The sequence below is a fragment of the Oncorhynchus clarkii genome, chromosome 10, assembly GCF_045791955.1.
Source record: "Oncorhynchus clarkii lewisi isolate Uvic-CL-2024 chromosome 10, UVic_Ocla_1.0, whole genome shotgun sequence".
NCBI lineage: Eukaryota > Metazoa > Chordata > Actinopteri > Salmoniformes > Salmonidae > Oncorhynchus > Oncorhynchus clarkii.
Window position 1 is genome coordinate 23,336,107 of NC_092156.1, and position 27,683 is coordinate 23,363,789.

The following is a 27,683-nucleotide window of genomic DNA, read 5'->3' on the forward strand; positions in this document are numbered from 1 at the left end:
CACAACATTGCTCCCACTGGCAATTAAAGCTTTTTTGGGGGCTAACTGGATAGGTCCATATTATACTGTTACTGTTGTCATATCTCAATGGTGTCATTTCTAAATATTCTATAGCAGTTTTCCCCATGGAATACCATAGGACCTGCCTTGGTGAAGAATGTAAACATTGGCTCATGGCAGAACAATGCTCCCCCCTCTATAAAAGTGCTTGATGCGGTTGTAAACGGGGGGATGGGGGGTAATTGAGCAGGTAAATGGAGCGGTCAAGCCTGTTGAACATGAGCAGGTTGCAAAAAGGCTCTGCTAAATAGAGCATGAAGTTGACATAATAGTTGGATTCCTCGACATCCCTCTCCAGTAGTATTGTTGGACCGATGTTGCAAGTAGATAAGATATCAATCGACAGACTTGATATCCGTTGTACTGTACTTGGAAATGCATGGTTTAGTGTCATGGCATCAGTATAACCTGTCATTGTTATCTTGGCAACAATCTCAATACAGTACAGCAAAAGGTAGATGCATAACGTTATCAAATCAGTTCAGAGATGTATTCATTATTCAGATGCTTATATTTCCTACTGATATCCTGATCCAAATGTTTCGCTGGATAATCTTGGGAATGAGCCATAAATGTAGGGGAAGGGGAAGCAAAAATGTTGTCAAGAAAGCTGCTTTATTACAAATACACTACCGTTCAAAAGTTTGGGCTCCCTTAGAAAAATCCTTGTTTTTGAAAGAAAAACACCTTTTTTGTCCATTTAAAATAACAGCAAATTGATCAGAAATACAGTGTAGACATTGTTAATGTTGTAAATTACAATTGAAGCTGGAAACTAAAATATCTACATAGGCGTACAGAGGCCCATTATCAACAACCATCACTCCTGTGTTCCAATGGCACGTTGTGTTAGCTAATCCAAGTTTATCATTTTAAAAGGCTAATCCTTTTGCAATTATGTTAGCACAGCTGAAAACTGGTGTTCTGATTAAAGAAGCAATACAACTGGCCTTCTTTAGTCTAGTTGAGTATCTGGAGCATCATCATTTGTGGGTCTGATTACAGGCTCAAAATGGCTAGAAACAAATAACTTTCTTCTGAAACTTGTCAGTCTATTCTTGTTTTGAGAAATGATCCATGCTGACTGAGAGGATAGCTATGCAGTGCAATGTGGAATGTTATTGTTAGCTTCCTCTACAGTGGCACTTAACTGTGAAAGTTGTAAAGATAAAGAACAGACAGTAGCTGCTTTGTGTTGACTCTGACCGGAGTGTTCATGTCAAATCAAATCAAATCAAATCAAATTGTATTTGTCACATACACATGGTTAGCAGATGTTAATGCGAGTGTAGCGAAATGCTTGTGCTTCTAGTTCCGACAATGCAGTAATAACCAACAAGTAATCTAACTAACAATTCCAAAACTACTGTCTTGTACACAGTGTGAGGGGATAAAGAATATGTACATAAGGATATATGAATGAGTGATGGTACAGAGCAGTATAGGCAGATACAGTAGATTGTATCGAGTACAGTATATACATATGAGATGAGTATGTAAACAAAGTGGCATAGTTAAAGTGGCTAGTGATACATGTATTACATAAGGATACAGTCGATGATATAGAGTACAGTATATACGTATGCCTATGAGATGAATAATGTAGGGTAAGTAACATTATATAAGGTAGCATTGTTTAAAGTGGCTAGTGATATATTTACATCATTTCCCATCAATTCCCATTATTAAAGTGGCTGGAGTTGAGTCAGTGTCAGTGTGTTGGCAGCAGCCACTCAATGTTAGTGGTGGCTGTTTAACAGTCTGATAGCCTTGAGATAGAAGCTGTTTTTCAGTCTCTCGGTCCCAGCTTTGATGCACCTGTACTGACCTCGCCTTCTGGATGATAGCGGGGTGAACAGGCAGTGGCTCGGGTGGTTGATGTCCTTGATGATCTTTATGGCCTTCCTGTGACATCGGGTGGTGTAGGTGTCCTGGAGGGCAGGTAGTTTGCCCCCGGTGATGCGTTGTGCAGACCTCACTACCCTCTGGAGAGCCTTACGGTTGAGGGCGGAGCAGTTGCCGTACCAGGCGGTGATACAGCCCGCCAGGATGCTCTCGATTGTGCATCTGTAGAAGTTTGTGAGTGCTTTTGGTGACAAGCCGAATTTCTTCAGCCTCCTGAGGTTGAAGAGGCGCTGCTGCGCCTTCTTCACAATGCTGTCTGTGTGAGTGGACCAATTCAGTTTGTCTGTGATGTGTATGCCGAGGAACTTAAAACTTGCTACCCTCTCCACTACTGTTCCATCGATGTGGATAGGGGGGTGTTCCCTCTGCTGTTTCCTGAAGTCCACAATCATCTCCTTAGTTTTGTTGACGTTGAGTGTGAGGTTATTTTCCTGACACCACACTCCGAGGGCCCTCACCTCCTCCCTGTAGGCCGTCTCGTCGTTGTTGGTAATCAAGCCTACCACTGTTGTGTCGTCCGCAAACTTGATGATTGAGTTGGAGGCGTGCGTGGCCACGCAGTCGTGGGTGAACAGGGAGTACAGGAGAGGGCTCAGAACGCACCCTTGTGGGGCCCCAGTGTTGAGGATCAGCGGGGAGGAGATGTTGTTGCCTACCCTCACCACCTGGGGGCGGCCCGTCAGGAAGTCCAGTACCCAGTTGCACAGGGCGGGGTCGAGACCCAGGGTCTCGAGCTTGATGACGAGCTTGGAGGGTACTATGGTGTTGAATGCCGAGCTGTAGTCCACGCGAGCACCCGCGTGTCTGCTTACCTCCGTCTGCATTATGTTGGCATAATTTCATACTGCTCCTTACACCACCTTAAAAGTCCTAATTAATGATGTTTGCCTTTCAAAATGTCGTAAAAGTATTTTCTAACTGTATGAGCATTGTGAAATATCATTACGGTCAACCACACCAGTTTTGTCACAATAATAATAATAATAATAATAATAATAATTCTCCCCAAACTATCAAAATTCCACATAAATTTCCCCCTCTGGCATCCAAGAGTTCCACATGCAAATCTCAGGGTGAGGCTGCTGGCTCTTATTTGACTTGCTGTGGACCGCGGAGACTTCCACCGTGTCCAACCACCCGAGGAGCAGCTCTCTGCCCCGCTGACTATGACTCAGCCATTTTATAGGTTTTCAAATGCATACCATGATATAAGAAGGTTCCAGCAACCGCTGGGAAAGTTTTACATCATCCTGATCCACTAACCCAAATGCTGGTCTTCAGCTTGCTCACTACAGTACCTTCAGGAATTATTCACACCCCTTTACTGTTTCCAAAGATTAAAATTGATTTCATTGTCATTTTTTTTTGTCAACGATCTATACAAAATACTATAACATTATAGTGGAAGAAACATTTGTAAAAATATAAATATATATGAAAAATAAAACACTAATATATCTTGATTAGATAAGTATTCAACCCACTGAGTCAATACATGTTAGAATCACCTTTGGTGAGTCTTTCTGGGTACGTCTCTAAGAACTTTGCACGTCTGGATTGTACAATATTAGCACTTATTATTTTTTACATTATTTTTTCCCTAGATTTTCAAGCCGATTTAGCAAAAAAAATGTAACTAGGCCACTCAGGAACATTCAATATCGTCTTGATAAGCAACTCCAGTGTATATTTGGCCTTGTGTTTTAGGTTACTGTCCTGCTGAAAGGTGAATTTGTCTCCCAGTGTCTGTTGGAAAGCAGACAACCAGATTTTCCTCTAGGATTTTGCCTGTGCTTTGCTCTATTCTGTTTATTTTTATCATAAACTCCCTAGTCCTTGCTGATGACGAGCATACCCAGTACATAATGCAGCCGCCACCATGCTTGAAAATATGAATGGTACTCAGTGATAAAAAAAAGGAATTTTTTTTTTTTACTTCACCTTTATTTAACCAGGTAGGCTAGTTGAGAACAAGTTCTCATTTGCAACTGCGACCTGGCCAATATAAAGCATAGCAATTCGACACATACAACAACACAGTTACACATGGAATAAACAAAACATAATCAATAATACAGTAGAACATGCTTTGTAAGTAGGAAAACCTGCAAAATCGGAAGTGTATCAAATACTTGTTCTCCCCACTGTAGGAAGCCAATTCCAGATTTAATTTTTGATTGGAGATGCTTAATGTGAGTCTGGAAGGAGAGTTTACAGTCTAACCAGACACCTAGGTATTTGTAGTTGTCCACATATTGTAAGTCAGAACCGTCCAGAGTAGTGATGCTGGATGGGCGAGCAGGTGCGGGCAGTAATCTGTTGAATAGCATGCATTTAGTTTTACTTATGTTTAAGATCAGTTGGAGGCCAAGGAAGGAGAGTTGTATGGCATTGAAGCTCGTCTGGAGGTTAATTAACACAGTGTCCAAAGAGGGGCCAGAAGTATACAGAATGGTGTCGTCTGCAGTAGAGGTGTACCAGAGAATCACCAGCAGCAAGAGCAACATCATTCATGTATACAGAGAAGAGAGTCGCCCGAGAATTGAACCCTGTGGCACCCCCATAGAGACTCCCAGATGTCCAGACAACAGGCCCTCCGATTTGACATACTGAACTCTATCAGAGAAGTAGTTGGTAAACCAGGCGAGGCAATCATTTGAGAAACCAAGGCTGTCGAGTCTGCCAATAAGAATGTGGTGATTGACAGAGTCGAAAGCCTTGGCCAGGTCGATGAATACGGCTGCATAGTAATGTCTCTCATCGATGTCAGTTATGATGTCGTATAGGACCTTGAGCGTGGCTGAGGTGCACCCATGACCAGCTCTGAAACCAGATTGCATAGCGGAGAAGGTACGGTGGGATTCGAAATGGTCGGTAATCTGTTTGCTAACTTGACTTTCGAAGACCTTAGAAAGACAGGGTAGAATAGATATAGGTCTGTTGCAGTTTGGGTCTAGAGTGTCACCCCCTTTGAAGAAGGGGATGACCGCGGAAGCTTTCCAATCTTTGGGAATCTCAGATGATACAAAAGAGATTTTAGAAAGCGAGGGTCCGTATTGTCTAGCCCGGCTGATTTGTAGGGGTCCAGATTTTGCAGCTCTTTCAGAACATCAGCTATCTGGATTTGGGTAAATGAGAAATGGTGGGGGCTTTGGCGGGTTGCTGTGGAGGGTGCCGGGCAGTTGACCGGGGTAGGGGTAGCCAGGTGGAAAGCATGGCCAGCCATAGAGAAATGCTAATTGAAATTCTCAATTATAATGGACTTATCGGTGGTGACAGTGTTTCCTAGCCTCAGAGCAGTGGGCAGCTGGAAGGAGGTGCTCTTATTCTCCATGGACTTTAGTGTCCCAGAACTTTTTTGAGTTTGTACTACAGGATGCAAATTTCTGTTTGAAAAAGCTAGCCTTAGCTTTCCTGACTGCCTGTGTATATTTGTTCCTAACTTCCCTGAAAAGTTGCATATCACGGGGGCTATTCAATGCTAATGAAGAACGCCACAGGATGTTTTTGTGCTGGTCAAGGGCAGACAGGTCTGGAATGAACCAAGGACTATATCTATTCCTAGTTCTAAATTTTTTGAATGGGGCATGCTTATTTAAGATGGTGAGGAAGGCACTTTTAAAGAATAGCCACTGACGGGATGAGGTCAATGTCATTCCAGGTTACCCCGGCCAGGTCAATTAGAAAGGCCTGCTCGCAGAAGTGTTTTAGGGAGTGTTTGACAGTGATGAGGGGTGGTCGTTTGGTCGCAGATCATTACGGATGCAGGCAATGAGGCAGTGATTGCTGAGATCTTGATTGAAAACAGCAGAGGTGTATTTGGAGGGCGAGTTAGTTAGGATGACATCTATGAAGATGCCTGTGTTTACGGATTTGGAGTTGTACCTGGTAGGTTCATTGATAATTTGTGTGACATTGAGGGCATCAAGCTTAGATTGTAGGATGGCCGGGGTGTTAAGCATGTCCCAGTTTAGGTCACCTAGTAGCACGAGCTCAGAAGATAGATGGGGGTAATCAATTCACATATGGTATCGAGGGCACAGCTGGGGGCTGAGGGAGGTCTATAGCAAGCGGCAACAGTGACTTGTTTCTGGAAAGGTGAATTTTTAGAAGTAGACACTCAAATTGTTTGGGTACAGACTTGGATAGTAATACAGAACTCTGCAGACTATCTTTGCAGTAGATTGCAACACCGCCCCCTTTGGCAGTTCTATCTTGGGGGATAATGTTATAGTTAGCGGTGGAGATTTCAGGGTTTTTGGTGGTTTTCCTGAGCCAGGATTCAGACATGGCTAAGACATCCGGGTTGGCAGAGTGTGCTAAAGCATTTAGTAAAACAAACTTAGGGAGTAGGCTTCTAATGTTAACATGCATGAAACCAAGGCATAAGTCAACAAATGAGAGCACCTGGGGAGTGGGAGAGGAGCTAGGCACTGCAGGACCTGGATTAACCTCTACATCACCAGAGGAACAGAGGAGAAGTAGGATAAGGGAATGGCTAAATGCTATACGAACTGGCCGTCTAGCACGTTCAGAACAGAGAGTAAATTGGGCAGGTTTCTGGGCACGATAGCATAGATTCAAGGCATAGTGTACAGACAAAGGTATGGTAGGATGTGAGTACATTGGAGGTAAACCTAGGCATTGAGTAATGATGAGAGAGATATAGTCTCTAGAGATGTTTAAACCAGGTGATGTCATCACATATGTAGGAGGTGGAACAACATGGTTGGTTAAGGCATATTGAGCAGGGCTAGAGGCTCTACAGTGAAATAAGACAGTAATCACTAACCAGGACAGTAATGAACGAGGCATATTGATATTAGAGAGAGGCATGCGTAGCCAAGTGAACATATGGGTCCAGTGAATGGTTGGGCTGACTGGGAACACGTCGATTCAGACAGTTAGCAGGCCGATGTTAACGCGCTAACAGTTAGTAGGCCGGTGCTAAACAAGTTAGCAGTTAGCAGACCGGGGCTGGCAAGCTAACAGTTAGCAGACTGGGTTAGCAAGCAAGCAGTTAGCAGGGGTTCACAGTTAGCAGACCGGGGCAGGCAAGCTAGCAGTTAGTAGACCGGGGCTAGCAAGTTAGCCTTTGGGAGACGTTGCGATGGGGGGTAAGTCTGTTTTTGCCTCTTCGTGCGGTGACGTCGATAGACCAGTCGTGGAGTTAGTAGGGTTCCAAGTAGCTCTAGGTAGCTAGCAGGTTAGCAGACTGGGCCTTCAGCAGGCATCACGCCTGAGGTGCCTGTTGGAATCCTCGGGAAGATTGTCAGTATTCCAGTCGTAGAGGATTGGCGGGGTTCCGTGCCCCGTACTGGCAGTAGAAGGGGTCCGGATATTGTAGCCCAGGAGTGGGCTTCATTGGTAGCACAGGAGCCCTGTCCGGCCTAGCTACAGGCTAATTGGTGCTTCCTCTGGGATGGAAATGCTAGCCAGGAGTGGTCACCAGGATTGCGGTTAGCTAGTTGCAAAGATCCAGATGAAAATGTTCGGAGTTTGCTGTAGGAATCTCGGGATATGGAGAGAAATAGGTCCGTTATGCTCTGGTTTAAGTCACGTTGTTCGAACTGGCGAGAGCTTTCCGAGCTAAAGGTTAGCTGATGACCGCTAGCAATTGTTTGCTAACTGATAGCTGGTAGGTTGTTAGCTGGCTAGCTTCAGTTGAGGAATTCCAGATCCGAGGTAAATATAAATACATTTAGAAGTTAAGGTTTAGGAAAATATTTTTAAAAGATATGCAAAGAAAAATATATACACAAGGGACACGACAGGACAAAAGCCAAAGACGTCTGACTGCTACGCCATCTTGGAAAGTGATGTGTTTGTTGAATTTGCCCCAAATATAATGCTTTGTATTCAGAACATAAAGTTAATTATTTTGCCACATTTTTTGCAGTTTTACTATAGTGGCTTATTGCAAACAGGATGCATGTTTTGGAATATTTTTATTATTTTCAGACTTCCTCTTTCACTCAGTCAATTAGGTTAGTATTGTGGAGCAATTACAATGTTGTTGATCCTTCCTCAGTTTTCTCCTATCACGGCCATTAAACTCTAACTGTTTTAAAATCACCATTGGCCTCATGGTGAAATCCCTGAGCTCTTTCCTTCCTCTCCGGCAACTGAGTTATCAATGACGCCTGTATCTTTGTGGTGACTGGGTGTATTAATACAACATCCGAAGTGTAATTAATAAATTCTCCATGCACAAAGGATTATTCAATGTCTGCTTTGTTTGTTTGTTTTTTACCCATCTACCAATAGGTGCCCTTTACAAGGCATTGGAAAACCTCCCTGGTCTTTGTGGTTGAGTCTGTGTTTGAAATTCACGGCTGGAATTAGGGACCTTACTGATAATTGTATGTGTGGGGTACAGGAGGTTGTCATTAAAAAATCATGTTAAACACTATTTTTAACTCCTGAACTTATTTAGTCTTGCCATATCAAAGAGGAATACTTATTGACTTAAGATATTTCAGCTTTACGTGTTTTATTTATTTGAAGAAAAAAACTCTATGGGTGATATTACCTTCCGAAGGCACTGCATAAAATCAGAGTTGCAGCAGTGCTTTACGAAACCCTGTGAGATAGTTTACCATATGTTTTCCATCTTGGAGGCTTTCGCCAAAGATAGCTTAAACAATGACCTCGTCATTGTCCCACAATCAGTTTGATTTTCCGAAGAGCGTCTCTGGAATTGCCCCTTCACTGTCAGCAGAGTTGACATTGAGCAGAGAAGTCTTCAGACAACTCTGGAAAGTCTTTCTTGCCTTGCAGGCTTACGCTCCCATCAGCTTCTGTTGATGTGGGTTCCTAAATAACAGTGACAGCTGGTGTAAGCTGATACAATTGCTCTGTCAGCCCTACATGATATGCAAAGCCCTTTTGATGCCTCAACGGTTGGTAACAAAGCTGCCTCAGCAGTTTGGTGGGATTCAGCACCAAGGAATTTTTATCTTTCTCATAGGGGAAATTCTGGCTCCAATCAGCTGAGAATTTAGCAATGCAGAAAGTATGGTTCATGATTTAGAAGCGGTGTGCTTCTCATACTCAATATAAACACAAATGAAAGTACTTTCGGTATTTATCTGTGGTGAAGAGAGTGGACTCACTCAGAAAAGTTGTCCCTGGAATAGGGTTACTTATTTTGTTTGTAGTCTGTAGAGCAGGGCTGCCAAATTCCGGTCCTGGAGGTCTGAAACACTTCTGGTTTTAATCTTCCCCCTCTAAACAGGGACTGATTCAGACCTGGGACACCAGGGGAGTGCAATTAACTACCAGGTAGAAACAAAAAAACTAAATGTTTTGGCCCTCCAGGACTGGAATTAGGCAGCCTTGCTGTAGAGGGAAAGTTGATTCCCCAACGTGTCGGATGATACAGCCGGCTTATTTCTGCTCCGTTGGAGAATGTGTCTCCACTTTTTCAGGGGAAATTTGACTCTGGGATCTACAATTTGCAGTGGAGGATTTGTGAACAAAAGTTTGCAGGCATGCCAACTCCATTGTTCTCTCTGAAAGCTGAGGTTTTTTTCTCACAATTTTCCAAATGGAGAAAACAACTGGGCCCATACTTTGAAAGGCTTAGACCTTTTTCTAGACCCATTGTCTTTAATGAGGGGTTTTGGTTTGTCTTTCATATTGAGGCGGTGATTCTGGTGGAGGATGTTTTCAGTTGCCCTCGAATTTAAATTGAGGAATGAAGCTGAATACAGTCTCAAGAAATCTTCCCATGGTGTAATAAATGGCTGGCATTAGAAGAATAAAAAAATTAAAAAATGTATTGGTTGGGACTGGCTTATTCACACACACCTCTGGTCTGTTAAATGTTTCCATTAAACCTTGGATCATAAATGCAGCATAACCTTGGATTAAAAATAATCAATAATATAATGAAAGCAAGGTCTTGCAGCTCACCTTACTGGTATGTTTGCATCACTTTGCCAGCTCACCATTTTAAATGCGTTATTTCACGTTACATGGACGGTCAACACCAGCTGAACATGTGAGTGTGTGTTAAACATATTGTATGTGTGTGTCTCTCTTTCCTGGCAGTGTCTAAGAAGCACGGGAAGCTGATCACGTTCCTGCGCACCTTCATGAAGTCCAGGCCCACCAAGCAGAAGCTGAAGCAGCGGGGCATCCTCCGGGAGAGGGTGTTTGGCTGTGACCTTGGGGAGCACCTCCTCAACTCGGGCCACGATGGTGAGACACTCCCTTTCTTTCTCTCTCACAAACACACAGGTACATTCAATCTCTGACACATAAATGCAGAAGTTCTTCAGCTTTGACCTCAACTGTGGTATTGAAGGCTTGAAACGCACACATGCAAACACTAAAATACTGAGAGGTGTTCTCAGGATTAGCGGTCACCTTTCTTTGTGCATGATGGTCACTCACACTATGGTACAAGGGTCCGACTAGTCGCCACCTAACAGTGGCTGTATAGCAGGGCTTGGCTCAACTCTGGTAGAGGCTAGAGCAGGGTTGGGCTGTTGTTGACTCGCCCTACAGCTTTACGGTCCGTGCATGCAGAATGAACCCGACCACCCTCTGCGCCCTATGAGGGTTGCTACGGCGACCGTGGCAACTTAGAGGGAGTAAAGGTCAGGTCAGCAGTGTGGTTACAGGGAGATTTTTTTCCTCTCCACTGATCTGGAGCCAGAGGGATCTGGCAACACATGCTTTGTTTGCCCCCAAATCCATCCTGAGCTGTCTGTTCTGTCTGCCTGCACTACTACCACCCAAACAACCTCCTCTCCCACCATTCCCCTCCCTCTTCTACTCTGTTCAAATGGGCTCCCACCACAGTGTTGTAAAACTGCATTACAGTGACACATTTTGTGCACAAATTTGTTTACATCCCTGTTAGTGAGTATTTCTCCTTTGCCTTGATAATCCATCCACCTGGCAGGTGTGGCATATCAAGAAGGTAATTAAACAGCATGACCATCACTCAAGTGCACCTTGTGCTGGGGACAATAACAGGCCACTCTAAAAAGTGCAGTTTTGTCACAAGTTTTAAGGGAGCATGTAATTGGCATGCTGACTGCAGGAATGTTGATATATCATGACGAGATCCTGAGGCCCATTGTCGTGCCATTCATCCGCCGCCATCACCTTATGATCCAGCATGATAATGCACGGCCCCATGTAGGGCTGGGCGATATATCACATACATTTGATTAATTCTAATGTTTTTTTTTACACAATATTCCAAATCCCTGTATATCAAGGTTTTGTTATTTTTTGTTTTTATAAGCATTTGTCTGCTTATTCTCGTGTTGTATTTTTGGTCTTGTCTCTTTCGCTCCTCTGTGCTGTGTTGTGCGCCTTCCCATTTACCCGCCATCTGTATATACTGAAGAGCTGCAGGTTTCCGCCTTAACAGTGGGAGTCATCCCAAAGGGGGGAGGTCAAGCATCAAGTTTTGGTCCAAAATAAGCACATAGAAACGCATTGGCCTTATTTTGGACAGATTTTTGCAAGAGTGAAATGACCTCTCCCTGCCTCACGCCAACAAAGTTCAGAGATCACATCTTCCTCACTGACAAGAAGTTTCAACTAACTATTTGCATTTGAGGTTTGTTCCAACAGAATGGGTCCTATGGACACCAAAACACATTGAGACATTTATTTTATTGTAATAGAGAAGTTAACTTTTCTGGCTATACCCTATTTCATGTCTCAACTCCTCCAAGTAGAGTTTCTCTCTCTCTCTCTTGCCCTGTCTCTCGCCCTGTGTCTCTCTCTGCCCTTGCAGCAGGCCATGACTTGTTATCTGATGATCTTATCCAGATAGCCACCGAGTCTACTGCTCTCTCTGCTCTGTGCTGACCACTGGCCAGAGGAAGTAACAAAGGTGAAACAGCAGGTGTTTTTTTCACAAACAGCCAGTGGTGGTAGGATATTGATTTGCTATGCTGCAGTGATGGAGAAAGGAAATAAGGACCCTTTTTGGGCCTTGGTCTCGGACACTCAACAGAAGTTTGTGTTTTTCTTTATCAGAGAACGTCAAATATTCTCTCAGTCCAAAACCCCTCGTAGCTGGTGTTCCCTTGAGGAAGAATATATGCACGCTCTTTAGAAAGGAAACGTCTATACATTATTAAAGGGTGCACATTTATTGCAGTGTTCCGGTGCACATCTATTGATTGTAGTAGAGATGCCCTTTAAAGGTGTCTTTCTCTCCCTCTCTCTCTCTCTCTCACTCTCACTCTCTGACATTGTGGTGTTTGTTTGCTGCTACAGTTCCCCAGGTACTCAAGAGCTGCACAGAGTTCATTGAGAAGCATGGCGTGGTGGACGGCATGTACCGCCTCTCTGGAATCGCCTCCAACATCCAGAAACTACGGTTAGACACACACACACACACACACAGTCAAACACACACAAATTTGGCAGCACTATCCGTTAAACATGGGTCTGCCTCATAGGGCATTCATAGAAGTGATCTCAAGTGTACACCCGCCATCAACTTCTGAGAATTTGTTTATCCCTCGGTATTGAGAGAAAACAAAGCGTTTTAACACCATGGACCTTGACTACCAGGTGCCATTGTACTCAATCAATATCAGTTCATGTTCAATGAATACAACTCTCGTCACATGAAGTAAGGGGTGGAACCCAACTCCCAAAGATAATCCACGTATGCCATACATCACATAAAAAATTCCATCAAAGATTACTGGCACTGTAAACAAAAAATCCCATTATCTTTTCCTTCGCATGCGATATGTGGATTTTCCTCTGTGTAGGCACAGTGGGCATCCCTCGACAACAATGTGTGTGGGTGCGTGCGTGTGGAAGTCCCTCGTGAACCTATTGACTGACCATAACTTGTAGAAAAAGATGAGCCCAAACTGTTCTTTTCCCATCACATTTTTGTGCTGTTCGTTTTGTCCTCTGAAACAGTCCAAGTAACTGACATTTTCACTTCGCCAACCGAGAACCCCGATGTCAGCTCACCCTGTAACTATAACATTTTGGACAGGGAAGAGGATGGAATGTTTGGCGCCTCGAAGCCAACCCTGAAATATATATATTTTTTGTATTTATGGGGCTTTCTTGTCTTTTTTCCCCCCTCTAATAAGTATAACCCTTACCCGGCAATAAGTATTTACATGGTTTAGCTCAGGATTGAGATTTAAGAACCACCTCAAAATCAACATTTCCATTTGTTAAAGATGCACTATATAGAAATAGCTCCGCCATTTCCTGGTTTCCACAAAAACTGTTGCGATAAATAGGAAATGTGCCCATCTGGTCTTGGCACGTGCCAACAGCTCACAGATGCGGGTAGGCTAGTCTATATGAGGTTATAATGGAAAAAGAGTGAGAATATTTGTCAAATGCAGTCAAGCATCGATTATCATGTCACCAGAATATTTGTTGAAAAGGAACAACAAGCTCATTACTGTGCACTTTCACCACGCTGAAGTTCATCATAACTCATTCCATCTGTAGCCTAGTAAACTGCATGGTTTCCCGAGTCGTAGTGGGAGGACCACACACCATAATCATTGTGTTTACTTCGATACTGTGGTTATTATATAGATATTTACACATAAATGAGTTTCCACTTCCATTTCTCACATTATTTATTTTACTGACATAAAAAGATCTATGTCATGACTTCACATGCCTAAAACTGTGGATAAAAACTTGGTTTATGTATGTCTCTCTCAATTCTCTTTCCCTCTCTCTCTCTCTTTCTCTCCCTCCCTCCACTAGGCATGAGTTTGACTCAGAGCAGATCCCCGACCTGACTAAAGACGTGTACATCCAGGACATCCACTGTGTAGGCTCCCTGTGCAAGCTCTACTTTCGTGAGCTGCCCAACCCCCTGCTCACCTATCAGCTCTACGAGAAATTCTCTGTAAGCACCTTCTCTTGGCACAGTGTAGGCACCCTCCCTGAGTGTCCTTCTCCACCCAAAATAAACAAATCCCGCTTTCCCACACTAACATGTTGCTAGATGGTATTTATTAGGTTTCGCACAGTCCAGAGCTGGAGTCGAATTTCCATGTCCAAAATGAACTGAACGAAAATGTAAACGCAACAATTCCTAAGTTACAGTTCATATAGGGAAATTAGTCAATTCAAATAATTCATTACGCCCTAATCTATGGATTTCACATGACTGGGAATACAGATATGCATTGTGTACAGATCCTTGCGACATGGGGCAGTGCATTATCATGCTGACACAAGATGATGGCTGCGGATGAATGCCACGACAACGGGCCTCATGATCTCGTCACGGTATCTTTGTGCATTTAAATTGCCATCGATAAAATGCAATTGTGTTTGTTGTCCGTAGCTTATGCCTGCCCATACCATAACTCCACTGCCACCATGGGGCACTTTGTTCACAACGTTGACATCAGCAAACCGCTTGCCCACACTACACCATACACATGGTCTGCGGATGTGAGGCCAGTTGGACGTACCTCGAAATTCTCTAAACTGGCATTGTGGTAGGCTTATGGTAGTGAAATTAACATTAAATTATCTGGTGGACCTTCCTGCAGTCAGCATGCCAATTGCACGCTCCTTCAACACTTGAGACATCTGAGGCCTCCCGAGTGGCAAAGCGCTCTAAGGCACTCCCTCGCAGTGCTCGAGGCATCACTACAGACCCGGGTTCGTTCCCGGTTAGGCCGGGGGGGCTTTACTTTGCACATCGCACTCTAGCGACTCCTTGTGGCTGACCAGGTGCCTGCAGGCTGACCTCGGTCGTCAGTTGACGGTGTTTCCTCTGACACATTGGAGCGGCTGGTGTTAAGAAGCGCGGTTTGGCGGGTCAAGTTTTGGAGAATGCATGTCTCGACCTTCGCCTCCTGAGTCCGTTAGGGAGTTGCAGTGATGAGACCAGATTTGGGAGAAAATGGGGGTAAAATACAAAAAAACTTGTATTTCTGTGGCATTGTGTTGTGACAACTGCACATTTTAGAGTGGCCTTTTATTGTCTCCAGCACAAGGTGCACCTGTGTACCAATCATGCTGTTTAATTAGCATCTTGATATGCCACACCTGTCAGGTGGATGGATGGTCTTGACGAAGGAGAAATGCTCACTAACAGGGATGTAAACACATTTTTGAGAAATAAGCTTTTTGTGCATATGGGACATTTCTGTGATATTTTATTTCAGCTCATGAAACATGGGACCAACACTTTACATGTTGAGTTTATATTTCAAATCAAATAAAATTACATTTTATTTGCCACATACACATGGTTAGCAGATGTTAATGCGAGTGTAGTGAAATGCTTGTGCTTCTAGTTCCGACAATGCAGTAATAACCAACAAGTAATCTAACTAACAATTCCAAAACTACTGTCTTATACACACAAGTGTAAGGGGATAAAGAATATGTACATAAAGATATATGAATGAGTGATGGTACAGAGCGGCATAGGCAAGATACAGTAGATGGTATCGAGTACAGTATATACATATGAGATGAGTATGTAAACAAAGTGGCATAGTTAAAGTGGCTAGTGAAACATGTATTACATAAAGATGCAGTAGATGATATAGAGTACAGTATATACATATGAGATGAATAATGTAGGGTATGTAAACATTATATTAGGTAGCATTGTTTAAAGTGGCTAGTGATTTATTTTACATCATTTCCCATCAATTCCCATTATTAAAGTGGCTGGAGTTGAGTCAGTGTGTTGGCAGCAGCCACTCAATGTTAGTGGTGGCTGTTTAACAGTCTGATGGCCTTGAGATAGAAGCTGTTTTTCAGTCTCTCGGTCCCAGCTTTGATGCACCTGTACTGACCTCGCCTTCTGGATAATAGCGGGGTGAACAGGCAGTGGCTCGGGTGGTTGTTGTCCTTGATGATCTTTATGGCCTTCCTGTAACATCGGGTGGTGTAGGTGTCCTGGAGGGCAGGTAGTTTGCCCCCGGTGATGCGTTGTGCAGACCTCACTACCCTCTGGAGAGCCTTGCGGTTGTGGGCGGAGCAGTTGCCGTACCAGGCGGTGATACAGCCCGCCAGGATGCTCTCGATTGTGCATCTGTAGAAGTTTGTGAGTGCTTTTGGTGACAAGCCAAATTTCTTCAGCCTCCTGAAGTTGAAGAGGCGCTGCTGCGCCTTCTTCACGATGCTGTCTGTGTGGGTGGACCAATTCAGTTTGTCTGTGATGTGTATGCCGAGGAACTTAAAACTTGCTACCCTCTCCACTACTGTTCCATCGATGTGGATAGGGGGGTGTTCCCTCTGCTGTTTCCTGAAGTCCACAATCATCTCCTTAGTTTTGTTGACGTTGAGTGTGAGGTTATTTTCCTGACACCACACTCCGAGGGCCCTCACCTCCTCCCTGTAGGCCGTCTTGTCGTTGTTGGTAATCAAGCCTACCACTGTTGTGTCGTCCGCAAACTTGATGATTGAGTTGGAGGCGTGCGTGGCCACGCAGTCGTGGGTGAACAGGGAGTACAGGAGAGGGCTCAGAACGCACCCTTGTGGGGCCCCAGTGTTGAGGATCAGCGGGATGGAGATGTTGTTGCCTACCCTTACCACCTGGGGGCGGCCCGTCAGGAAGTCCAGTACCCAGTTGCACAGGGCGGGGTCGAGACCCAGGGTCTCGAGCTTGATGACGAGCTTGGAGGGTACTATGGTGTTAAATGCCGAGCTGTAGTCGATGAACAGCATTCTCACATAGGTTTTCCTCTTGTCCAGATGGGTTAGGGCAGTGTGCAGTGTGGTTGAGATTGCATCGTCTGTGGACCTATTTGGGCGGTAAGCAAATTGGAGTGGCTCTAGGGTGTCAGGTAGGGTGGAGGTGATATGGTCCTTGACTAGTCTCTCAAAGCACTTCATGATGACGGTAGTCGTTTAGCTCAGTTACCTTAGCTTTCTTGGGAACAGGAACAATGGTGGCCCTCTTGAAGCATGTGGGAACAGCAGACTGGGATAGGGATTGATTGAATATGTCCGTAAACACACCAGCCAGCTGGTCTGCGCATGCTCTGAGGGCGCAGCTGGGGATGCCGTCTGGGCCAGCAGCCTTGCGACGGTTAACACGTTTAAATGTTTTACTCACCTCGGCTGCAGTGAAGGAGAGGCCGCATGTTTTGGTTGCAGGCCGTGTCAGTGGCACTGTATTGTCCTCAAAGCGGGCAAAAAAGTGATTTAGTCTGCCTGGGAGCAAGACATCCTGGTCCGTGACAGGGCTGGTTTTCTTTTTGTAATCCGTGATCGACTGTAGACCCTGCCACATATTTTTGTTCAGTGTACATTTTTCTATCTCTGCAATATGTATGTTCAAGACTCTTTCCAGGTTCAAGTGTCACTCATCTAAGGGGTAATAAGTTCTGTATTTATGAGGATGGGCCAATCTAATACATTCCCCCCCTAATCAAAATATCAAGGTAGTCATGGCCCCTCAGTGATCTCATTCTCAATTCACCAAACACTACACTTTTGGAAGAACCCCACTCTAAAACCTAAGCACATGGCATCCACTTTAAACTAGTATTACAAATAATACAAACCACACTCTCTCTGACTTGAAATCAAAACCCTCACCAAACCAAATAGTCTGGGTGTAAATGTTTGCTGGTTGCTATGGAAGAGCGGGGAAGGAAAGGGTGGAGGAGGGAGTGCTGACAGCGTTATGCCCCTTTGGCTCAGCCAAGCTTTGTGCAAGTGCCTCCTCTCTGCACCACCCCTGGCCGACTAACTTGGTGGAGGTGTCAAGCAGTAAGCACTTCTGAACCCAGAGGCTCTGACCCGTACCACTCTACTCCCTCCATCCTCCCCTCAGTCTTCCTCATTCCTCTCCGCTCCACAGGATGCCGTCTCCGCAGCTACAGATGAGGAGCGGCTCATCAAAATACATGATGTCATCCAGCAGCTGCCGCCGCCGCATTACAGGTTAGAGCAGAGCCAGGCTGCCCCCTGCAGGAACTCACAGGATACAACACACACAGTACTGTCTCCGTAACAGGATGTCAATATATATTTTTTGCATCAGAAGGGTGTCATAATATACAATATGTGTGTTATAAAAACATAGTGGATGGTTATTATATTACACTCATACAGCTCTAGAATGGTATGATTATACAATTAGGTCAAAAGTTCATAGAAGTAGTCATAGAACACCTCACCTGGTTCAGATATACACTGCCTGCTTTTATAACAATAGCACAGTACTACTGAAGCTAATGAGGCTCTATGAAGTAGAACTGGTGTAAATGAATTGTGTTCTTCATCCTCCATCCTGTTCCCAGGACTTTGGAGTTCCTCATGAGGCACCTGTCCCATCTGGCCACCTTCAGTTACGTTACCAACATGCACAGCAAGAACCTGGCCATCGTCTGGGCCCCCAACCTACTGAGGTCAGACAACTTTGTTACTGTCTTGTTAAAAGTCATGTTATTGTTCATATCTCAGTATTATTGATAGAGCAACTTCATGTACTCAATCTAAGTCAGGTATTACCAAACTGGGGTATGCAATGCCGGCTTGGGAACGCCAAATAAAAATGTGATTCACATTTCAAATGTTTTTTTTTTAATCAACGGTACATTAAATCTTTTCCAACGGGCTATACAGTTCGGTGAGGTTTTTTTCTCGCCTGAGTAGCCTCGTTTCACTGCAAAAAAAATAAATTAAACCAAGTGTTCAGCGAAGTAATAACACAATGTCAAATACAGGTAGCCTAGTCAAGTAATTAACATCCAATCACGTTAACTGTAACTCTCTCGCGGAAACCTTCACTCTTGCGCAGACATGACAAAAAAACATGACAATTTGAAATATACGCCACAGGAGTTTTTTGAGTGAGAAAAGGACAACTTTCGAGTAGTAAAACATGTATTAAAGCAACAGATACCATTAATAAGAAGGGTATAGAAGCGACTTATATGGTGAGCTACCGAGTGGCTAGGACAGGCAAGCCCCATACTGTTGTGGAGCACTTAATTATTCTTGCTGCCGCGGAGGCTAGGACAATGCTGGGCTAGGACAATGCTGGGCTAGGACAATGCTGGGCTAGGACAATGCTGGGCTAGGACAATGCTGGGGGAAAAGGCCCAAAAAAACGATACAAACAACACTGTTTCATGACGCATCAGTGACATACATGGCAGGAGCTGTTTTGAAACAATTACTGCTTCCCATACAAGCCAGTGAATTATATACATGACATCTAGATGAGTCCACAGACGTGGCGGGCCTGGCACAGCTCCTGGTGTATGTCCGTTATGTTTATGGGGGGTTAATTAAGGAAGACATCCTCTTCTGCAAACCACTGGAAACCAGGACAACATGAGAGGATATTTTTAAAGTACTGGACAGCTTTGTGACATCAATTGGACTATGGTGGTCAAGATGTGTTGGTATCTGCGCTGATGGTGCGCAAAAGCCATGAGAGGGCGACATAGAAGTTGTAACGCGCGTGCAAGCAGTTTCTCCCGACGCCACTTGCATACACTGCAGCATCCACCGAGAGGCTCTTGCTACCAAGGGAATGCTTGAAAGACGTTTTGGACACTACAGTGAAAATGGTTAACTTTGTTCAAGCAAGGCCCCTGAACTCTTGTGTATTTTCTGCATTATGCAATGATGTAACGCTTTTACAACATACAGAAGTGTGCTGGTTATCAAAGGGCAAAGTATGGACACTTTTTTTTAATTGAGAGATGAGCTTAGATTTCTTTACTGACCATAATTTTCACTTTTCTGACCGCTTGCATGATGACAAGTTTCTCACACGACTGGCCCTTCTGGATGATGTTTTTTCTTGCCTGAATGATCTGAATCTAGGATTACAGTGACTCTCTGCAACTATATTCAATGTGCTGGACAAAATTGAGGCTGTGTCGTCATTAACAAGGACAACACACAGGTCTTTCCATCATTGTATTATTCTTTGTGTGCAAATAATCTGAAGCTTACGGACAATGTCAAATGTGATATAACGAAGCACCTGAGTGAGCTGGGTGCACAATTATGCAGGTACTTTCCTGAAACGGACGACACAAACTGGATTCGTTATCCCTTTCATGCCCTGCCTCCAGTCCACTTACCGATATCTGAACAAGAGCGCCTCATCGAAATTGCAACAAGCGGTTCTGTGACAATTGAATTTAATCAGAATCCACTGCTAGATTTCTGGATAGGGCTGCACTCAGTTTCTTGCCTTGGCAAATCATGCTGTTTAGACACTGATGCCCTTTGCAACCACGTACCTATGTGAGAGTGAATTCTCGGCCCTCACTAGCATGAAAACTAAATACAGGCACAGACTGTGTGTGGAAAATTATTTAACACTGAGACTCTCTGCAATGTTGGGTTGTATTGGAGAGTTATGTGCATCCTTTCAAGCATACCCTTCACATTGACCTGTGGTGAGTTATTCACAATTTTTGATAAACAAATACGGTTTTATATGTAAGATGGCTAAATAATAATATTATTTGTGCCCTGGCCCTATAAGAGATTTTTGTCACTTCCCATGAGCTGGGTTGTGATGATAACTCACACTCATGTTTATGTTTAATACATGTATTGTTTGGTGTGTGTGTGGCAGGCTTACAATGATGGCAAAAAAAAATGACATTTCAGAGTGCGCTGACCCTGGTGCTACGCAGCTGGATGTTGAATGTTTGAATGGGTGCGGGACTATAAAAACTTTGAACCACTGCTCTAAGTTTCTATAGTTGCTACTATTTTCTTGTACCAACAATGCCTGTTATGACTGAATTTAAGCCACAAAAACACATCCCTTCTGCCTTTTTGTTGAAGCATGAGTCTTTGTTGAAAACCATTTGAATTTGGTTGACTTTCCCCATGGCTGATCCCCTGTGTTGTTTCCCTACCGGTCTCCCCAGGTCCAAGCAGATAGAGTCAGCCTGCTTCAGCGGCACGGCAGCCTTCATGGAGGTCCGCATCCAGTCGGTGGTGGTGGAGTTCATACTGAACCACGTAGACGTCCTCTTCAACCCCAAGCTCAGCTCGCTCATACGGGAGGGAGCAGGTATGCATGTCAACCTGTTGGGAGGTTATCTATACTCATCTATGTGCTATGGTGCTAAATGAATCTGGAGGATTCTTATATGCCAGTGACGATTCTTTGTCATAATTTGTCATGCACAAGAAAATTGTGTGCATACAGACTCTACCTGACCCAAGTCTTCCCTGGCCCAAAGTTTCCTTTCATTCAGAAAAAGTAGCTTACTCAGAACAATCACATTTATTCAAGTCATTTGTCTCTTCCACAACATAGTGTACATGATGATAATTTCTCCTCTAGGACACAACTCGTTGTCGCGGCCCAAGTCCCTGCTGGTGTCATCCCCCTCTACCAAGCTGCTGACCCTGGAGGAGGCCCAGGCCCGGACCCAGGCCCAGATCAACTCCCCCGTCACAGCCGACAGCAAGTACATTGAGGTGGGGGAGGGCCCTGCAGCCCTGCAGGGCAAGTTCCACACCATCATCGAGTTCCCTACTGAGAGGTATGAACGTCCTGAGGCCCTGGTATCTTTCTAACAGACAATGTTTGTCTATGAGGTATAAAGCATGGAAATGGAGGAAGCATAAATGACACGCTACTTAAATGGGAATGTCGTACCATCAAACCATGAACGCATAGTTATATTGTTTCATAAATATGAGTCGTGTTCTTTAGGCACAGATTACAAAAGGACATAGGACTACTTGTTGTCCCAAATCACTTTTTACGTTTCTCCATTCACCCGCTACAGAAAGAGGCCCCCAATCAAGTCCAAGAAGTCTCCGGTGGGCAGCTGGCGCTCCTTCTTCAACCTGGGCAAGTCCTCGTCCATGTCCAAGCGCAAGCTGCACCGCAACCCCAGCGAACCTAACGAACTCCAGGCCATGGCAGGTTAGATTCCCTTTCCTTTTTCCATCCAAACTCTACCCATCACTCTCTCTGACCCTTCTCACAAATAGACTAAAGTAGGATATATATTTGATTGTCCTAATGTATGTAAACTAATGTCAGTGTGGTGTGTTTCAGGAGGCAGAGGGGACACTGGGACGCTCCGATCGGCCAAAAGCGAGGAGTCACTCACCTCACACAACGTTGAAGGTAATGTTCCATGGGGCTCCTCTCGGCTGACTGAGCCTATTCTTGAGTGGCAGTCTGTGCTATGGTCCAAGTAGTAATGTAGTAGTAGATCATTTTCTCTAATAAAAAATGTGACTTGTCTTTGAATTGATGATTTCCCCGACCCCCATAGGAGAGTCGAAGGTGTACCGTCCGCGGCGGCCCCGCTCCAGCAGCGATGCCCTCTCGGCCTCCTTCAATGGGGACCTGCTGGACAGCCACACCTGGCAGCACTGCAACTTCTACGACAACCTGACCCAGGACCACAGTGGGGGCCCCACCCACGACAGAGGGGACAGCAACGGGGACGAGGGGCCCATCTGCGTGCCCGCCCTCATTTCGCCTCCGTGTTTGGCCAACGAAGATGTGGACCTTAGCCTCCCCGACATCGGCATGGCCTCGTTGGACTTTGACCCCATGTCGTTCCAGTGCAGCCTGCATGATGGCTCTTTCTCCTTCCCCCTCGGGCTGAGTGATGTAGCCATGGGCGCGGCGGGTGAGAGCACCAGTCTAAAGAGGAGCCAAGGCAGCATTGACAATGGCTCGGTGCCTGTCTCACCCTCCTTCCCGGGTACGTTCACCTTCCCCTTCCTGTCACCCGACCTCAGCCCGGCCACGAGAAAGAAAGCTGAGAGCAAGAAGCTGACCTGCTCCGTGTCTTTCCCAGACAAACCATTACAGGTTGTTTCCCCTATAAAGTTTAAGGCGACCATTCTAGCCATTTCAGAGCCATTTGCCATGGCGTTTCCCAGTAGGCTTACAGAAAACTACGTTGTTCCCCAGCCCCCCCCCCCCTCCTCGGGACAGCCCGGGGATTCTCCTCCATTAATGGGCTCAGTGCTGCTGAGGACAGGGGAGCCGTCGCTGAGTGACGCCTTCCAGATGGAGCTGCACTGTAAACTCTCCACCTTCGACAATGACATCAACACTGAGAGCCAAGTTTCAACAGAAGAGAGCACTGCCCAGCAACCTTCAGCAACCAGTAGCCAGGAACAGCCAGGTCAGTGATACATACAGCCGCTACATTGAATTTGTATTCACTTTGTTTATTTTTTATGTTAAAGGTATAGTTCACCCAAATTACAAAATTATATATTAGTTTCCTTACCCTGTAAGCAGTCAATGGACAAGGAGGTCATGTCTAAAGACTGCTTACAGGGTACGGAAACCAATATGTAATTTAGGTGAACTGTCCCTTTAAATATATGATTGTCATGTTTCTTTTTAGATTATAAGGCCTATGTTTGATAATGGTTTGATCGATGATGCCTGTTTTGTTTCTAGGCTTAGTTTCCATACCTTGCATGGATTTCAGCTCAGAGAAAGTTTTCCACATTATTTTGCCCCGAGTGCCATGCTTAACTCTTCCCCCTCTCTCCTATTCTTGAAGACCAAGCCTGCTTTTTTTCTTTCCCTCTAGCATACTTTCTCTTCTCTCTTTCCTCACACTGCAGTTCCCTTCTGTTTTTTTCCCCCCTCTCAGGAGCCGTAGCTAGCCTGGACTCTCCAAAGGGTACCCCTAGCCCTCTCAGCTCCCCCTCCGTGTCCCCTCTTCCTCCCTTGCCCCCTCAGAAGAACTCTGCCCACATGCTGGCCCTGGCAGAGTCCGCCCAACAGTATTCCATCCTGACCCAGAGGTCCTCCCAGACCCAGTCCCCCATCAGGCCCAAGGTGCCCTCACACTCCCTTGACTGGACCCCTCCCACAGCCCCACTCCCCCAGACTTCCCTCAAGAAGGGACCCAGAACAGGAGCAGCCCAGAACCCAACCCTAAGCACCACCACCCCAAACATCGCCCCTTCTTCCTCTCTCCCTCCCACCACCCCTACTGACAAACAGCCAAGCCAGTCAGCCAGCCATCAGTCAATCAGTACGTCCGCCAGTGCTAAGTCCCCCTCCACTCCTCCCAGAGCCAGACAGGATATAGATTTCACCCCACCAGCATCCCCCCACCACCCGTGTATCACCACTCCCTCCAGACCTCCTGCCCATGTGTCCCCCACTCGGAGGAGTCCAGAGAGGCAGCTGCCTGCCATAGGCCAGGTAGCGGTCAGCAGCACTGGATCCTCCACCACCACTCCCAGCAGCAAGGAGATGGGTGTCCTGCCACAGCCTGCTCCTGAGGTAAATTGCCTAAAATGTGTCTTATTTGCAGCATATCTTTGAAATAGTAATTATATAGCCAACTGGAATTGTTTTTGGTTAATTTTCAGGTCCATGTAAATGATAGCGTCTGGTCGCCAACTCTTCCGAAACCTTTGGAGCAGCCAGTGGCAGTTCTGCAGCCTCAGCCTCCGCCTAAATCACAGCCTCATATACAGTCCCATCCTCACCCACAGGCCCAGTCACAGCCCCATCCCCAGCCTAACACCAGAGTGGTCCCCACCCCAGCCGAGCAAGTGGAGAGACCATGGGAGGCCATAAAGCCAGTAGAGCCCCGCATGGAGCCTGCGACCCGCCATCATGCCCATGGGCCAACACCGCCAACGCCTCCCGTCCGCTCCATCGAGAGCAAACTGGCAACCGCTGTGCTCAGCCACACAGAGGCTGGCAACCCTGCCATCTTCCACAACATCCTGGCAGAGGCCTCCACTCCTGAAGAGGCCCTCACCCATCCTCCCGCGCTAAAGTCTTCCACCCACCAGTCAGCCTACCTCTACCACACCAAGGGAGAAGCTGCCTTACTGGAGCCTCCTAAGGAGGCCTACTACCACCAACGGGCCATTCCCGTGGGGAAACCTTCATACCACTACCGGCCAGACAGTGTTCCGTCACACCTCTCCTACGTGTCCAAGTCGGAGCCTCAGATACCTTACAGTACCCGCACGGACCACCGCTACAACACCCATGCTCACTCCAGGTCCTACCACCAGTCTATGAAGCACCGCGGGCCCCCCAGGAGGGGCGAGTACATCTCCCCCAGCCCGGGCTATGGTCCCATGGAGGGAGCCCCAGTCTACCCCGCCATCCGCAGGGTGCACTCGCTACACGTGCCCTCAACCATTCGTTCAGTGCCCATCCAGCGGACCGAGGTTCCTCCGGACGACGAGCTCTTGTACTACCAGCGGCCCTTCTACCAGTGCAAGGCCTATCAGCAGCAGCCGCAACAGTTCTCTCAGGCCGACTACCACGTCACCCAGCTCCAGCCTTACTTTGAGAATGGCCGGGTGCAGTACCGTTACTGCCCCTATTCGCCTGGCGCCAACCGGCTGGACGCCCCTTACTACGATGTGGACCCCTATGGGACCATCCGGCTGCGGCACTTACACTCGTTCAGCAGCCGGGACCTGGGGCCCACCCTCAGCCGGTCGGGGGGCAAGGCGGGTGGCTACCACTACCTGTCCCGCCCCGTCCTTCCACCTGGAAAGGAGCAAAGCTTGTTCAGCAGAGATGTGCCCCCGGGCCACGGCTCCAAGGGAGCCGCCTTCTACTTTGCTTGGGACCCCGAGGAGTCGGAAAGGCTCCGGATGCATTCCATCCGCAGGGAGAGCCGGGCAAGGCAGAAGGTCAGGGGTCCTGTCATGTCTCAGTATGACAACTTAGGCCTGTTCATGCCTGGCGACCTGGGGGGGTACGAAACCCTACACCTGCGCAGTAAGTCAGACCCCAGCAAATCCGTGCTGATGTCTGCCGAGAGTAAAGATGGGTGTTACGGCGTACCGCCAGGCTCCCAGCACGCTCCCCGACACTTGGTGTCAGACCCTGACGTCCTCATGTACATGGAGACAGAGAACCACTGTCAGGGTACCGCCACTGGGGACAAACAAAGCAGCTCCAGGACCTGCCAGGCCTCCCACTCGCACCAAGTCCAACACCCACCCCGCAACCAGTCCCATCAGCAGGACCCCAGTCGACACGACCCAGGGGACGGAGCTCGGAGCTTCCAACCTCGCTACCAACTGTCCGATCCAGACCGGCATCCGAACAGGGCCAAAACACCCGTTGGTTACCAGGACAAAGATGACCAGCAACAACAGTCGGCCCCCGTCAAAGCGCAGGCCCCTAACAAGCCTGAGCGGTCGCAATGCGTCCGAGAGCAGCAGCAGCACTACAGCCAAGCTGCCATGCCCAAGTCAGACAGAGAATACTCATACCAGCCCCACGGGGGGCTGCAGAGACACAGCACCATGACGGTGCAGTCCCACTACGACAACATGGATGACTACCACCCAGCAGCATTACCTCAGCCACAGGCCCCCATGCAAAACCCCTGTGGGGGCTCTTTCCCCAACAACCCTGGCTTCACGGCCAGCCACAGCAACAGAGCGTACTCCACTGCCTTGGGCCAGGGTGCCTTCATCCCAGCTGAACTGGCCCTGCAGAGGCCCGAGACAGAAATACATGCAGAATGAAGAAGAGACTTGAGAAAAATGTGTCAAACAAACTTTTGCCCGGGTTTTAGGAAGCAAATAAGTGACTCAACTCGAGATTCAAAGTTCCACAGCCTCTGCAGGACAGTGGACTGTTGTTGGACCGTTTCACATTATTTTTCTTCCCTGTATTTTTTATGAATTGTAAAAATCTAATTATAAGATACTTTTTACAGAATGTACTGAATTAACCATAATTTCTTCAATTGTTCTAAGAAGCCACGTGGTCATGACTCATTGAAATGGTGGCAGATCATATAAATGTTTATGATATTATAAACAAAAGGTATGTGAAACCAGAATTGCAAAAAAATGTAAATGTGTAAAAATAGTTTTTTTTTGTTTGATTTCCAGAATAACAGGTTTGCATTTTAGAAATGCATGTACTCTTCAATCACTTACAGAACAGTTCTATGTACCACTGTATCCATTGTACTTTCTGGATGTTACAGTACAAGTTGTTGTGGGAGAAAATCTGTTTAAATCATCGAGCCCTCCCTCCTGTCTCTGTGTACACATGGCGGTGCAATATGTTTCAGTCTTCAAACATCTCTGAATTGGGGTCGGGCCCAAGAGTACTAGAACTACACAGGGTACTTTCACCTAGTACAGTAGAGTTATGTTCATATTTTATTTGCTCTGTGACTGTGCCATTCTTAGATTTTATGTATTTTTGCTATAAAGCAGAGTGAAATTAAATATAATGGAATTTTTTGGTACAGAGGCTTGTTCTTCATTGTAAGAGGGACAAAACATTTTGGCAGTCTTTTTGATCGTGAAAGCATTCCTGCTCATGTATGGGCTAACGACTGGTTATGAGAATGACAATGTTACCTTGGGAGCTGTAAAATAATAATTATTTTACAATGTGTTTTGTTTTGTAGTCTTGTTTTTTTTCTGCCAATTGCAAAGAACTTCAATGGACTAACTTAATAAAGTTATGAAAAATGTATTATTTCGAAGAAACTGATATTTTTACAACACTTCACACAAATTGAAATGCTTGCTCAGCTCGAGCAAGTGAATTCACTACAGTACATTTTGAAATAATGTATATACTCATTTTCAGAGTATTTGAAAAATATTGTTTTATATGTTCCCAGAGTCGAAAACCATAGTCATTTTAAAGCATAAATGTTTGGGATCATTTTGAAGAAAAAAAGTGGGATAACCTTTCCGGAATCAACTGTCTGCTTTCAGTGCAATTTGTCAACAGACAGTCAAATTGACAGAGGATTCAGATTAATCTCATT

General features: G+C 45.8%; 1 protein-coding gene across 1 annotated transcript in view; it reads left to right on the forward strand.

Annotated features, from left to right (window-relative positions):
• LOC139419193 (rho GTPase-activating protein 32-like) overlaps positions 1-27,382 on the forward strand; it is a 105,603-nt gene extending 78,221 nt beyond the window's left edge. Inside the window, exons 10-21 of the mRNA XM_071169186.1 lie at positions 10,021-10,170; positions 12,217-12,319; positions 13,699-13,843; positions 17,750-17,859; positions 18,219-18,326; positions 20,823-20,968; positions 21,245-21,446; positions 21,696-21,835; positions 21,971-22,042; positions 22,194-23,060; positions 23,544-24,184; positions 24,274-27,382. Coding sequence (XP_071025287.1) covers positions 10,021-10,170; positions 12,217-12,319; positions 13,699-13,843; positions 17,750-17,859; positions 18,219-18,326; positions 20,823-20,968; positions 21,245-21,446; positions 21,696-21,835; positions 21,971-22,042; positions 22,194-23,060; positions 23,544-24,184; positions 24,274-26,412 — 4,823 coding nt within the window. The 3' untranslated portion in view covers positions 26,413-27,382. The remainder of the gene's footprint in view (positions 1-10,020; positions 10,171-12,216; positions 12,320-13,698; positions 13,844-17,749; positions 17,860-18,218; positions 18,327-20,822; positions 20,969-21,244; positions 21,447-21,695; positions 21,836-21,970; positions 22,043-22,193; positions 23,061-23,543; positions 24,185-24,273) is intronic.
• Positions 27,383-27,683: the final 301 nt, after the last annotated feature.